Genomic DNA, 13,905 nt, shown 5'->3' on the forward strand with positions numbered 1-13,905 from the left:
TGAAATTTTGAAATAACAGTTTTGAATTGGAAGAGCTGACAAGCTTTGTTTAATTCTTTTACTGGCAGTTTTTATTTTCACTGGAGATTTCCCATTTTATTTTACTTCTCCTTAAGAATAGGCAGCAACAAGCTAGGCTGCTTGAATTCCAGACCAAACTGGAATATTTTGACAAAGTTTTGAAAATCTTAAATACTCTCAACATACAGAATGGAGATTCTGCCCATCCCCCACTGCCTGTGGGGTGACAAAAGAAATGCAAATGGATGATAAATACTGGGGAGGGGAAGAAAACTTATTGAGATCTGGAGGTGATTTTAAACATTTTCAGACTCCATTGTTTTATTGCTTGCTAACTATTTTCAGTTTGTTTCCCTCCATACTAGTGAACATTAGAACATTCCAATAGAACAAGTCTATTGGAATTTGTAAGAAAAACTCTACTTACAGATATTAAATAAGGGGTAAAGGGGGGAGAGGCATTGATGGACACCTCAAGATTTAGCTTAACTTGAGATTATATAGAACTTTCTCTACTAAGAAACCCTTTCTCCCTTCAGGCCCCTCTCACCCTTACAAAGATTATCTGACTGTGTTTATTTAACTAAAGATGATTTACATCCAAACACATCCAAAAGGGAAGGTATCAGGATAGAGGGAATAGGGATTGCCCTATACCTTAACAAAAGGGGCTTCCAAACTCCTCCATAGCACTACACCAACAGCTATAGTCATGAGGTTAATCTGTCCCACCCCTTCCTATTCCAAACTGCTCTAATTAAAGAGGAATAAGAACTCCTAACTCTAGAATTTAGCTACTAACAAGCCTACTCAAGAATAACTTAGGGAGAGAAAAAGTACTGAAGAAAATGAGAGTACTTGTTATCTCTTTGTGGTTGCCAAAATTGTAATTAACCCTTAAGTCTCAAGACTGTTAATAGCTAGATTTATTAGTAAGAAAAAGAAAATAAGAGATAAATATAGAAAGGAGGTGAAGAGATTTCCTAGCCTAATAATCCAGAGCCTAACAACTCAGTGTCTGTCTACAAATCTGAGCCTCAGAAAGCAACAACCCTTCCCTCCCCCAGCTTCCTGCTGGGTCTCATCTTATAAATCCTTACTACACCCCCTAGCTCTCTTATATCACTCCCCAGGAACCTTCCCATGTCCACAATTAGCTAGGTGGGGCAGTGCCTGTGGGATCAATTTTGTGGTTGCTGATTGATCCAAATTCAAAAAAATGGAAGGGAAGTTCAATTCTTTGATTGATCAAATCAACACACAAATTCCCTTCTCACATATGACACTGAACAGGTAAATTAATTTAGGTAAGAGTCTCATTTTTGTAATATTGACTTGGCCTATCCATGAGTTAATTAATATTTTTCTAGTTGTTTAGTTCTGATTTTATTTGTGTGGAAGGTATTTTATAATCATGTTCATATATTTGCTGAATTTGTTTTGATAAATATGCACTAGGTATTTTATATTGTCTAAAGTTATTTTAAGTGGAATTTCCTTTTCTGTCTCTTACTATTGAATTTTGTTTATGGCAAATAGAAATGCTTATGATTTATGTGGGTTTATTTTGTATCCTTCACCTTTGCTTACATTGTTAATTATTTCGATTAGGTTTTTGGTTCATTCTCTGGGGTTCTCTATATATACACATTATCATACCATCTGCAAAATGTGATAATTTTGTTTCCTTATTGCCTATTTTAATTCCTTCAATTGCTTTTTCTGATCTTATTGCCATAGTTAGCATTTCTATTACAACATTAAATAGTAGTAGGAATCAATAGGCATCCTTGCTTCCCTCCTGATTGTATTGGGAAGGGTTTTAATTTGTCCCTATTACATATTATGCTTGCTAATAGTTTTATATAGATGCCATTTATCATTCCCATCTATTTTTAACACAGTAAATTTCTTTTCACCTTCCTACCCAGACATCTGAGTCCAAAGCAGCCTTTGTGCCAGTTTTAAATATTCCACATTCTGAGCTAGCACTGAGGGGTGAAAGTGTATTTCTGCTTTCGGAACTTAATATCCCAGAGTCTTCCTTGATTTTCCGGGATGAAATTGACCTTCATGCTTTGCACCAGATTGGGCAACTTACCCTTACCCTTGTTGACCATCACATCCTCCCAAGGTAAGAATAACAATTATTTATTATCATTATTTATCAAGTGTCCTTCCTGTATGTAGAGCATATAGCCAAGTACTGGAAGACAATTTTTCACAAGAGCTTCCCAATTTAATAGTTGAAGGTAGGTGATACCCTATAATCACCAGAAAATAAAAAGTATTCTCAAAAATCTTGTCAAATCTAGAGAAAGAATGTGGGAATAGGAATCCAGAAGAAAACATATGATTTATCACTTGTTTATCTGGGTATATGAATTGGGGTTTAGGTTTTAGAAGATTATTCTGTTACAAAAATGAATAATATGGAAATAGGTTTTGAGTGATAATATATGTATAACCCAGTGAAATTGCTTGTCAACTCCAGGAGAAGAAAGGAAAGACAGAAAGGAGACAACATGAATCATGTAACTATGGGGAAAACATTTTAATTAAAAATTTTTTAAATTCTGTTAAATAAAATAAGTAGTGGCATGGATAATCTCAAATATTTAATGATCCATAATTTTTTTGCTTAGTTTTTGTATATGTGCTTAATATTACTGTCATGGTTGCTAATGTCTAATGTCCTTGTAGTTCTGCTTTTGAAAAAAATATTTAAAAATTCCTACATAAAGGCATGTGACTTCTTGGCTAGCTTTGAGTAAAATGTTATGATATAATCTGTAAATATTTTGCTAATGTTTATTTTTGCTTTGTAGTAATATAATCATCCCATTCCTATTTTGCAATTGTAAAAATTGTCATACTATGTTGATATAACTTCTTAATTATGTTTGACTCAAATCAATATTAAAATGAGTTTTGCATTTCCTGAACCTACACTTTAACTGGTAATTAAACATTGGAGGGAGAAATCCCAGGAAACATGCTGAGTGACAAGAGGAATGCTGTTTGGGAATAAATACTTGTCTCAGATAATATAGAATATATGTAATCTACTCATGAATAATTAAGAGATAACTCCAGTTACCAAAAGAATTATACAAATGAACTGAGGAGAGATGATTATTGAATTTGTGGTTTGAAGAAGGGCTAAGGATCCTTGAGGGCTAGCTTAAGGGTCCCCTAAAGACTTCTATAATGAATTTCACATGTGACCCACAGATTAGTGAGGGACAGTTGTTATACCCCATATCCTCATCTTTCTCTCTTCCCCACCCCTCACAGCAGTGATAAAAGTCTAGAGAATGCTGTAACAGAGGTGTTGGACCACCGGCCCCTGGAAAAACAATACCCCCATTCCTGTAGTGTAACAGCAGAGCTGGTGGGATCCTGTGCCACTTTAGTGACTGAGAGAATCCTTCAGGGAAAGCCAGAAATTTTGGACTGGCAAACTGCAGCACTTCTGCATGGTAAGGGTAGTTTGGGGAGTATGGGGGAAGGACTGACTAGATCTTCTTCAAGTCATCTCAGTACAGACCATAGGGTTTTTTATCCCTTTGCTCATTAGGCCTACCTTATAACATAGCTTAGTCTTTTCTGAAGACTTTGGGGATAATTTTCATTTTGGACATTTTGAGGGAAGAGGGCAGAAGCGAATAATGGCAGCCTCTACCTTTACACAGGTAGTTTAGCAGTTTAGTAGCCCAGCATCCCTGGTTTTTGTCAGTCTTACTTTGGGAAATCTCATCTATCCTTGCCTGTGAAAAGTTTTCCAAGCCTGGAATGCCCTTGCTTCCCTTAATTTCTGCTTCTGTTCCCCAGGGTCCTGTTTCCTTTTATAAATTTCTGGTACTTTGATGAGTAGTCTTCATTCTCACTTTTAAGGGAAATAAGTCAACACAGCCCTTTTTTTCTCTAGTGAACTCAGTCCACCCTTTCCAGTGCTATATTTCAGTTAGTTTGAAGGAAGTGTTTGGGGTGCTATGTGGGGGCAGAAGAATTTCATGTATTATTATTTCCCTCTCCCATAGCAACCATAATCTTGGATTGTGTCAACATGGCCCCTGAAGCTGGCAAAGTAACCCCAAAGGATTCTAAGTATGTAGCACAGCTAGAAGCCCTCTTTCCAGACTTATCAAGTAGGAGCAACATCTTTGAGTCCCTGCAGAAAGCCAAGTTTGATGTATCAGGTATGAAACTTTAAGATGACTTCCCTTCCTCTCACAGTAGGTGAACAGACCAGTGGGAAATTCTTATCCTTCCTTTGTTCTTTTTTTTTTTAATCCTTATCTTTCATCTTAGAATCAATACTGGGTATTGGTTCTAAGGCAGAAGTTCGGTAAGGGCTAGGCAATGGGGGTTAAGTGACTTGCCCAAGGTCACATAGTATAAGAGCGAGATGCAAAAGTGTGGATGAAACATTGGAAGAAGAAATGATTGATAGCCAGAGACCTCTGGTAACAGAGGATCATGGGAGAAGGTTAACCTGGAGGAGATCTGAGAGGAACTCTGGGCTTTTTGAGCAAGGATCTCAAGGTGACAGGAAGCATTTTCCTTGCTGGAGATCTTGTCGAGCCAACAGAGGATTTCCAAGGGGTTTGCCCTGGGACAACATCTGTAAAGAGATTTTGGTTTCTTCAGACCTGCGAGAGTCTTGAACTCTCAGCCCAAGAGCCAGACTCTCTCTCCCTGTCTACTGCATCTGCTATACTATTCCTTGACCCTTCTAATATTTGATTTAGCATGAGAAATAGTGGGAAGGGTAGGTGAAACTCTGTCCAGCTTTGAAGCTGACAGAGTAAAGGACCTATAAAATAGGAACCCCTCTACCAGCTATCCAACTCCCCACCATCTCAATACCCAATACATATTAAAACAATTTAACTGCAGTCAGATATCAGCAAAGAGGAATTATTCAAAGGAGCTTGGAGAAAGCAACTCGTTGAGGCTACTGATTAGCCATAGCTGCCTGTTGATCTAGACCCCTCCCCCTACTGAATCATCAGACTTAGGGGAGACTTATCTCCCTGATGGGTCTGTGCACAAGAATTTGGGGGTATCCTTTCTATCAGCTGATGGAGGAGACTTCCCATCAACTCCCCATCAGTTACCATCGAGGAACACCATATTAGTAAGTGTCTGAGGTCAGATTTGAACCCAGGACCTGCTATCTCTGGACCTGACTCTCAGTCCACTAAGCCGCCACCCAGCTGCCTCCTCCTTCCTTTGTTCTTGAGCACTGTGGTCATGGTTTAGGACATTTGGGAAGTATGAGAAGTGGTTTAGGCTATAAATATATAGGGTAAACATAACCCAGAATGAAACCAGGATTTGAAGTCTTTGGAGAATATTTGTGCAGCAACAAGGTATCTTCTTGCTACAGTTTGTGTGGGATGGAAAAGTCTGTACTAAGAGACATGTTCTTTTCACTCAGGAACTCCTGATTAATCAGAGAAACAGAACATACATTTTAAAGCAAGTAAATCATGCATTAACTGAGTTCATAAGTTCCTAAGATACAAAACCAAGTGATGAAGGGACTAGAGTTATTATGTAGGGAGAGAATAAAAGTAGATTAAGTACCTGCCTCTAATCCACGGAAAGTATAAGGGTAAGTGTTCTGGGACATGAAATTCTGTGATCCTAGCCATTTACTAGTATTACCCCAATGCTTTAATATTATTTTTTTAATATTTGAGATCATTTGTTTAAATTTTTGCTCAAGCTGCTACACTTTGTATTTTTCTTTTTACAGTGTGTTAACATTAGGAGTACAAGCAAAATTGTCATGTCATTTTTGGATGATTTTTTTTCTTTTTCCTTTGGATCTTTTATTTTACCCATTCACTGCCATTTGTACAATCCCTCTATACCATTATACCTAATCCTTTGTCAGATTGAGGTTTCTTGGTCTCTGAGCCCTTTGCTTTTCCTATAGCTCTTTAGTTCCATATCTTCACTCTTTGCCTATCCATTTTCCAGGGCTGACTACAGAACAGATGCTAAGAAAAGACTTGAAGACAATCTCTGGGGACAGTACCATGCTGGCCATTAGTGCAATATACATGGATTTGGAGGTAAAAGCCAGGTATAAGGGAGTTTACTCAGAATAGGTATGGGAGAGACAAACTGATGCTTCATGTATCTTTCCCTTTAAACCTCAAATTACACTTGATGTATTTGATGATAGGGTTAGAGGTTTATATATTAGAGCTAAAAGAGATCTTTAAAATCATTTAGCCTAACCATCTCATTTTAAACATGACAAAAACTTAAAATTATTTGCATTCACCATTATCCCTCCATTGCCCTTTGGATGATCTGAAATTTTGGTTTTTCATAGATTATGGTATTTTAAGATTAGTGACTACAATATCAGTGGAAGAAATTTCTTTTTAAAAAATGATGGGATTTTGTGCCAAGGAACAGCTTGTGCCTGTGGTGGTGAATCTATGGCACATGTGCCAAAAAGGGCACACAAAGCCCTCTCTGTGGGCACACCTGCTGTCTCCTATCAGAGTTTCTTCCTAGAAAGCCAGAGGAACTCAGAGCAGAACTGTTCCGCTCCCCCTCTGCCCCTCTGCCCAGCAGCCCAATGAAAGTGCTTCCTCCCTCCCCTGTCTGGAGTAAGGGGGAGAAGGGAGTGCAACACTTGATTTGGGAATGGAGTGGGACCCAGTACTCTTGTCTCTAAAAGGCTCACCATCACTGGCTATATAGGCTCCTAAGAAGAACTACAGTGCAATCCAGTGGATTTAGAGGATAGGCAAGAGAGAAGGTAAGAGGAGAGAGGCAGGTACCTTCTACCTTGTCTTTAGTGTATCCTGGCTGATTTCTAGCCTCAGTGGGAATGGGAAGAGGAGAAGTCAGGGCCTTATCATCATACCCTTTGCATCTCCTTACTGGAGTTTCCAGCCTGTTTTGGGGAAAGTAGAAGCTCCATTCCATCATGCCTGTCTCCTGCTGCTGAAGTGTGAGGAGAAGTTTTCAACCTGGTCTACTGCCTTAGGGAAGTAGATTATTATGATCTCCAACTTATACCTTCACTAAACTGTCCAAGACTAAAAGGAAAGAGGCCATGTAGCTAGTGGTGTCTGAAACATAATTAAACTTTGATCTTCCTTACCTCAGATCCAGCACTGTCCACTGGGTCACCTAGCTGATTTACCATTAGGTTATAATATTATTGACTTTAAAATTATTTCTGAATTTAACAAACTTCTAATCTGATCATATCTTCCATATCCCAATGATTCTGAACGCCTATAGGTCATTTTCAAACCCATTCCCTATTCCCCACTACTTGATTCCCATTTCCTTCAGCCCACCCCCACTATGTCTTACTATAAAGCTATCCACCCTTTTTACTGTACCCTCTGGGATGTCCCCTCCATAGGCAATAAATTTGTGTTCCCACTTCTTCCATCTTCTGACTGTCGTTGAGATATGGCTCCCTTCTCAGGAGACAGCCTCTATGGGCACCCTTTCAGCAGTGGCTATAGTTTTACTCATTCTGCCCTAATTCATTAGCCAAGGTGAGAGAATTGGAATACTCCTTCCCCATTGCTACTTGCAGGTTCTCCACTACCACCATCATGCAGTAATTTCTTCTTCCTTTGAAGTTCACTTAATCCATATCCATCACCCAATCAGAATCTTAATCATTGTTGTCTGCCTATCTTCAGGTCACTTCCCTTCCTTCTCTTATACTAGGGAACTTCAACATACATATTTGATCAAATCTAAAACCTGTCCCCTCAGTTCCTTAACCTACTGATTTTTACATGACTTGCTTCTCTCTTCACCCCAGCCATACAGAAAGATGAGCATTACCCTCAAATGCTCCCATTCCATGTTCCTGTACTCTGAAATTCCCTTATCTTGTTACAATTTATTACATTTCCAATGCCTCCTTTATTTTTATGACCAGGGTATTTTTTTAAATTTAATTAAAATTTTTAATTTTTTTCCATGGTTACATTATTCTTGTTGTCTTCCTCCCCTCTTCTCTCCCCCTTCCCTGAGTTGACAAGCAATTCTACTGGGTTATATATACATTATCACTCAAAACCTATTTTCATATTCTTCATTTTTTATTACCAAGTTCTTTTTGATAAATTTGTTATTTTATATTATATTATATATATAATATATATATATTATAACCACATATTATATGTATAATATATATATATTATAACCACACCCTTACTACTGTTCTGAAATCCTGTCACCTCTCCCACTCTCTATAGTGGCTCTTCCATCCATAAGTTTTCATTCCTCTTCAAACCTCCCATGGTTTCTCTTCCCTACCTTATCAGCTGAGATCCTTTCCTCATAGTTTACTGAAAAAATTGAAGCCATTCACCACCTAGGAATCATCCTGAACTCCTCACTATCTCGCCTAACATATCTTGGTTATTGGTCCAAGGCCTGTCCATTTCACCTCTGCCACATTTCTCTAATAATTTCCCCAACACCAGATTCCTGGGCTATTACAAAAGCCTATTGGTGAGTCTGCCTTCCCACTTCTTCCCACTCCATTCCACCCTCCATTTAGTCCCTAAAGTGATTTTCCTAAAGCACAGGTCTTACCATGTTAAACATTGCCATCCCCGACTCAGTAAATTCCAATGATTCCCTATGGAAGTGATGGCAAACCTTTTAGAGACAGAGTGCTGGGCCCTGCCTACTCCCCAGACTAAGTCCCACCCACCCTATCCCCCTCACGTGACCCCACGGCTCCCCCCCTTACCCCAGTCAGGGGAGGGAAGAAACACTCCCATTGGGCTGCTGGGCAGCAGTTGGATGATGAGAAACTCATATGGAGAGGACGAGGAGAGTGGCCCAAGTACTCTGCTCCCTTCCAGCTACATGCCACGCTCTGCTCCCCTCAAACCTAGCTTCTCTTCAACCCCATCACAGGAATCACCTTCACCACAGACTCAACAGGCATAACTTCCTCTCCCCACCCCCCAGTGCTTTACCCTAGACAGAGGAGGGAGGAAGCACTCCCATTGGGCTGCTGGGCAGAGGGATGGATGAGGTGAGAAATGTCCTCAGGTGCATGGAGAGGTGGAGGGGAACAGCTTTGCTCCGAGTCACTTTGGCTTTCTAGTAATGAACTCTTGCAGGAGACGGCAGGCATGCCCACAGAGAGCTCTGTGTATCCTTTTTGTCTTGAATTTGGCACATGTTAAGTTTTACATTTAAAGCTCTTCTCCCTCTCCAGACTTTTTACATATACTCCCTGTCACATACTCTTCAGTCCAGTGACACTGGTAACTGACTGTTTCAGGAACAAGACACTCCATCTCTCAGCTCTGGGCCTTTTCCCTGACTGTCTCCTCTACCTAAAATGCTCTTCCTCTACAGTGTCCCCTTCTTACTTCTTGGCTTCCTTTAAGTCTCATCTGAACTCATGTCCTATAGGAAGCCTTTCCCAACTCCCTTAATTTTTATGTCCTTTTTCTTCATTATTTCCAGTTTATCCTATATGACTTGTTTGTATACATTTATTTGTTTGTTGTTGTCTCTTCCAGTAGATTGGGAGCCCCTTGAGATCAGGGTCTGTGTTTTGCCTCTTTGTATCCCTACTGCTTAGCACAGTGCCTGGCACACAGTAGGCAACTTAATAAATACTTATTAATTGCTTGATTGCCCTCACTGTGAGGGTGGGGAAGATCTCTTGTACTAAAATTCTACAGAGAAAATCAATCCAAAAGAAATGAGAAACTCAAGAATTAAAATTTGAGAACATAAAGGGAAATTATTCCAATGAACAGGAAAAATAGGAATTCCAACTTAGATTTTTTTAAAAATATGTGTAGGAAAGGGCAGGAAGGGCAAATAATGGAGTGAATATGCTGGAGAAAATTGTCAAGAGCAAAAAGATGAGAATGAGCTAAGGCTGGTGAGAAAAGCTCTGAGGATAACAAGAGGTAAGGGAATTTGTTTTTTTGGGTTGTTTCTTCTATATTAAAGGGATCCAGTATTTAAAAAGGAATAGGACTGCTGTGGGAGAAACACCCAAGTTTGCAGCAGGGTTTCATCCCAAGAATGAGAGACTCAAACGTGTTCAATCCAGAAGTAAGAAAATAATTTTGAAGAAGAGGTTTAAGATGGTATAATAGCCCAATAGCTGTATAGCTCTGGGACTGATAGGTAAGCCCAGGGACTAGTAGAGTAGCCTTTCTGGAGCTGATGGAATTGCAGCTCTCCAGGTGGGGAGTAGCAGCTCCAAGTGTGAAATAGCAACTCCATAGCCCTGGGCTGATGGAGTGCCCAGCAGGTAAATGGAGTAGCAGCTCTAGTTAAAGAGCATTAGCTTCAAATGTGGAGTAGCAGCTCCCACTTTCTGTGGATCAGGGTTGTCATAGTCTGGGGGCCAGTCATCTCTCATTCCAGAAAAATCTTCATCTCTCCTGAAAACCCTGGAAAATAGACGTGGCCAAATTCAGGTGAAGGTGTGTTTTGAGGTTTGACATGTATGTCATAGGGAATAAGGAGCATGCATAGGTTTGGGGGATTCTTCTGGAATGCCAGAGCCTCAGTGTGCAGGTTTCATGATACCTCATTGTCTACCATGTCATCATTTGTCAATGTGGGAGACATCTTGCTGCCCTTCTGGAACAAGAATATGGGAGGAAGGGATGCATTACCTTGGAGGACCACCATACATAATTTTATCTTACAGCTCCAAACTAAAGTAAATATAGAATTTATGAGTGAAAGCTGATGCCCAGTATAGAATATTACAGATCCATTACACAGAATGGGTAACTGAGCTATCTGCAATTCATGCTTGACTAATGCTGAAACTGCAGGTTTTGCAGTTGATATTTAGCTAGTGCTAACTGATGAGAAATGCAAGGTTTTCGAGTATAAGGATCTTGTTCCTATTATAAGCAATTAGGTAGTAAGAGATCACTTAGCTGCTCTAGATGAATTCAAGACAACTGACTCAGGTAAACTACAATCCTGGGTACTAAAAGAAATGGCAAGTATAATTACCAGTCCACTTTTAAAGATAATTAAAAGGTCATAAAGACTAGTTACAGTATCACAGGAGTGGAAAAGGGAGAATGTCCTAATTTTCAAAAACGAGAAATGAATAAAGTCTGCAAACTATGGATCAGTAATTTATTCCTAGGAAAATATTAGAATATATTAGAAAAGGTATTGATTAGTGAATAATCTAAAAGTGGAAAATTATCGAGAGCAAGTGGCTCAGTGGATAGAGAGCCAGTCTTTGAAAAAGGAGGTCCTGGGTTCAAATCTGGTCTCAGACACTTCCTAGCTGTGTGATCCTGGGCAGGTCACTTAACTCCAACTCAATTGGGGAAATTGAGAAGGAGCCAAAAGTTGCCAGCTACTTGGGGAATAAATATAAAGTAACACCACTTCCTTCCTCCCCTTCCCCCAAGTTGGGCTGTTAACAAATGGAGTCAGTTCTGACTGGACTAAAAGGGTAAGTAAAATTTCCCCTCAGCCCTCCTTCTTGAAATGATGTTCTTTGAAGTTTCCCTCCTAACACATTGGATCTGATTGAAGTCTCTATTAAAATCAAGATGTCTATTTATTTAGATATAAAGGGTTGAAGAGTAATGAAGACAGAGGGAAAAGGAAATCCCTAGCTATTTCCTATACAAATCTTGCAGGTCTGAACCAGTGAGTCTTCAGGATAAGCTCTGAAGTTCCACTAAGGGAAAAAAATCTTTATCCTAAAAGGTGTCACCAGTTGAAAAATAAGATCTTCTATGGCTCAGGCAAAAGGATTAAGAAAATGGGTATCTTCACAGCAAAGAGTAGTTCCCTCTCTTCCCAGCTCAAGGAGGAAAGAACCCCTGGTTTCCCAACTGCTGCCTTTTTGAGCTTGACTGAAAAGTTTCATACCATTCCATTTCCTCTTCTTCTGAGTCAGTTCTTCAAATTCAATTTTTTCCATTGCTTCTGGTCTTTCCCTCATATACCCCTTACCACTTTTCTGCCTTGGAAACAATACTTAGTATTGATTCTAAGGCAGAATATAAGAGTTAAAAAAAGGGGCGGTGGCAAATGTAAAAGTCTTATTATATTGGGAGTAAAAAAAATTGATATTAATATAAAATGGAAGGGTAGGGTTAGTCAGCATTTGGAAAAAAGATCTCAAGGTTTCATTATGCTACTAGCCAACAGTGTGATATAGCAGCCCCCCCAAAAAAAGCTAAAATGTGGCCTTAGGTTGTCTTAAAGAGAAACATAGCTCTAAACTTATAGGGAAGAGATTATTTTCATAGTTGACAATGACATCTTGACAGATGGGAAAGGAATAGAGTCTCAACTTAATTGTAGCACTGTTGAGATTGAAGGACAGTATAGATGGGACTCACTAGTGGAGAGAATTGCTATCTTCTCCCAGGACAGTCTCATTCCTAGTGTAGGACTATCAACAGGACTAGCTAGCTAGATTCTGGGGGAAGGTGTAGTCTAGAAGAGAGAGAAGGAAAGTAGGCTTATCTTTTTTATGTTTTATTGGATTAAATAAAGCTGGGCCTATATTTAATATTTGTTATCTTAAGTAATCATGTGAAACTTGAGGGCCTTCCTACATAAGCCAAAGGGGAGAGAAAAGATTCAAAAAGATCACTCAAAGAATATGAATGTGGAAGCCTAATTGAATTGTGGTGGCATCTACATAACAAATTATATAATCAGAGAAATTAGTTGAGAGGGAAATATAGAACTTGATCTGGACATATTAAATTGGAAGTATGAGTGGATCTCTAGTGGAGGTGTCGCAGTGGCAGTTGGAGCTTAGAAGAAAAGTCAGGAAAGTGTTTTGGGCATCATCTGCATAATGGAAGTACTTGAAGCTATAGAACTTACTTAAATTACAGGACGAGGTACAAGGGATGAGAAGGGTTAGACCCTTAAAAACACCCACATTTTAAGGGGTTTATTCATCAGTGAAGAGAAGGAAAATGGGAGAGGAGCTAAGTGATTTAGATGATCAAAAAAATGCAGACTTTTTAAATTGGGGAACCCTAAAAGTACTTGTAGGTAGATGGGAAGGTACCAGATGTAAGAAGGAAGTTAAAATTTCTCTTTTTTTTTTTAAAGCCTTACCTTCCATCTTGGAATCAGTACTGTGTATTAGTTCCAAGGCAGAAGAGTGGTAAGGGCTAGGCAATGAGGGTTAAGTGACTTGCCCAGGGTCACACAGCTGGGAAGTGTCTGAGACCAAATTTGAACCTAGGACCTCCCGTCTCTAGGCCTGACTCTCAATCCACTGAACTACCCAGCTGCTCCCCAGAAATTGAAAATTCTTGAGAAAGTTAGAAGAGAAAGACTTCCAGAGCCAGGTCTTAGAGAAAAGGCAGGAATAGAATCAGGATGGAATTTCCTTCTTCCAGTTGATTGACAATAAGTCTGACCTTGTCATTATGCCCTGCTCAGAAATCTTTAATGACTCACTCTGACTCTTGGGAGAGAATATAAATTCCTTAATCCAGCTGCTAAACCTTCTCAATCTGGGCTCCTGCCTACCTTTCCATACTTATTTTATGGAAATGTTTTATCTTATCTTATCTCCTTCACTCAGTCTGAGTTATAGCCTAACTGCCCCCTTCACTGTTCCTTGAGGCAGAAAGAGAAGAGGTTCAAGTCAATTTGACTGATATTTATCAAGTCCTTACTACATGCCAGGCACTTTGCTAAGTATTGGGGATAGAAATAAAAAAATGAAATCGTCCTGACCTTTAAGAAGCTGATTATTTGCTGAGCTCTATAACTTATGCATAAATATGTTTAGCAGAAGAAAAATTGAGGAGACAGTACTAATAACTGCAATTTTGGTTGGAAGGTGAATTTCAAGATTGTGATATTTCTGCA

General features: G+C 39.3%; 1 protein-coding gene across 4 annotated transcripts in view; it reads left to right on the forward strand.

Moving 5' to 3' along the window:
• Window positions 1-13,905, forward strand: part of PRUNE1 (prune exopolyphosphatase 1) — a 67,228-nt gene that overhangs the window by 44,751 nt on the left and 8,572 nt on the right. For 3 of the 4 annotated variants that reach the window (XM_007485403.3, XM_007485404.3, XM_007485401.3), the window contains 4 exons: window positions 1,953-2,155; window positions 3,319-3,503; window positions 4,065-4,223; window positions 6,016-6,110. In XM_007485403.3, coding sequence (XP_007485465.2) covers window positions 1,953-2,155; window positions 3,319-3,503; window positions 4,065-4,223; window positions 6,016-6,110 — 642 coding nt within the window. Of the gene's footprint in view, window positions 1-1,952; window positions 2,156-3,318; window positions 3,504-4,064; window positions 4,224-6,015; window positions 6,111-13,905 lie in introns of those variants that run through there. The other variant, XM_056819352.1, reaches the window with a different exon arrangement.

This window comes from Monodelphis domestica, chromosome 2, assembly GCF_027887165.1.
Source record: "Monodelphis domestica isolate mMonDom1 chromosome 2, mMonDom1.pri, whole genome shotgun sequence".
NCBI classification, from domain to species: domain Eukaryota; kingdom Metazoa; phylum Chordata; class Mammalia; order Didelphimorphia; family Didelphidae; genus Monodelphis; species Monodelphis domestica.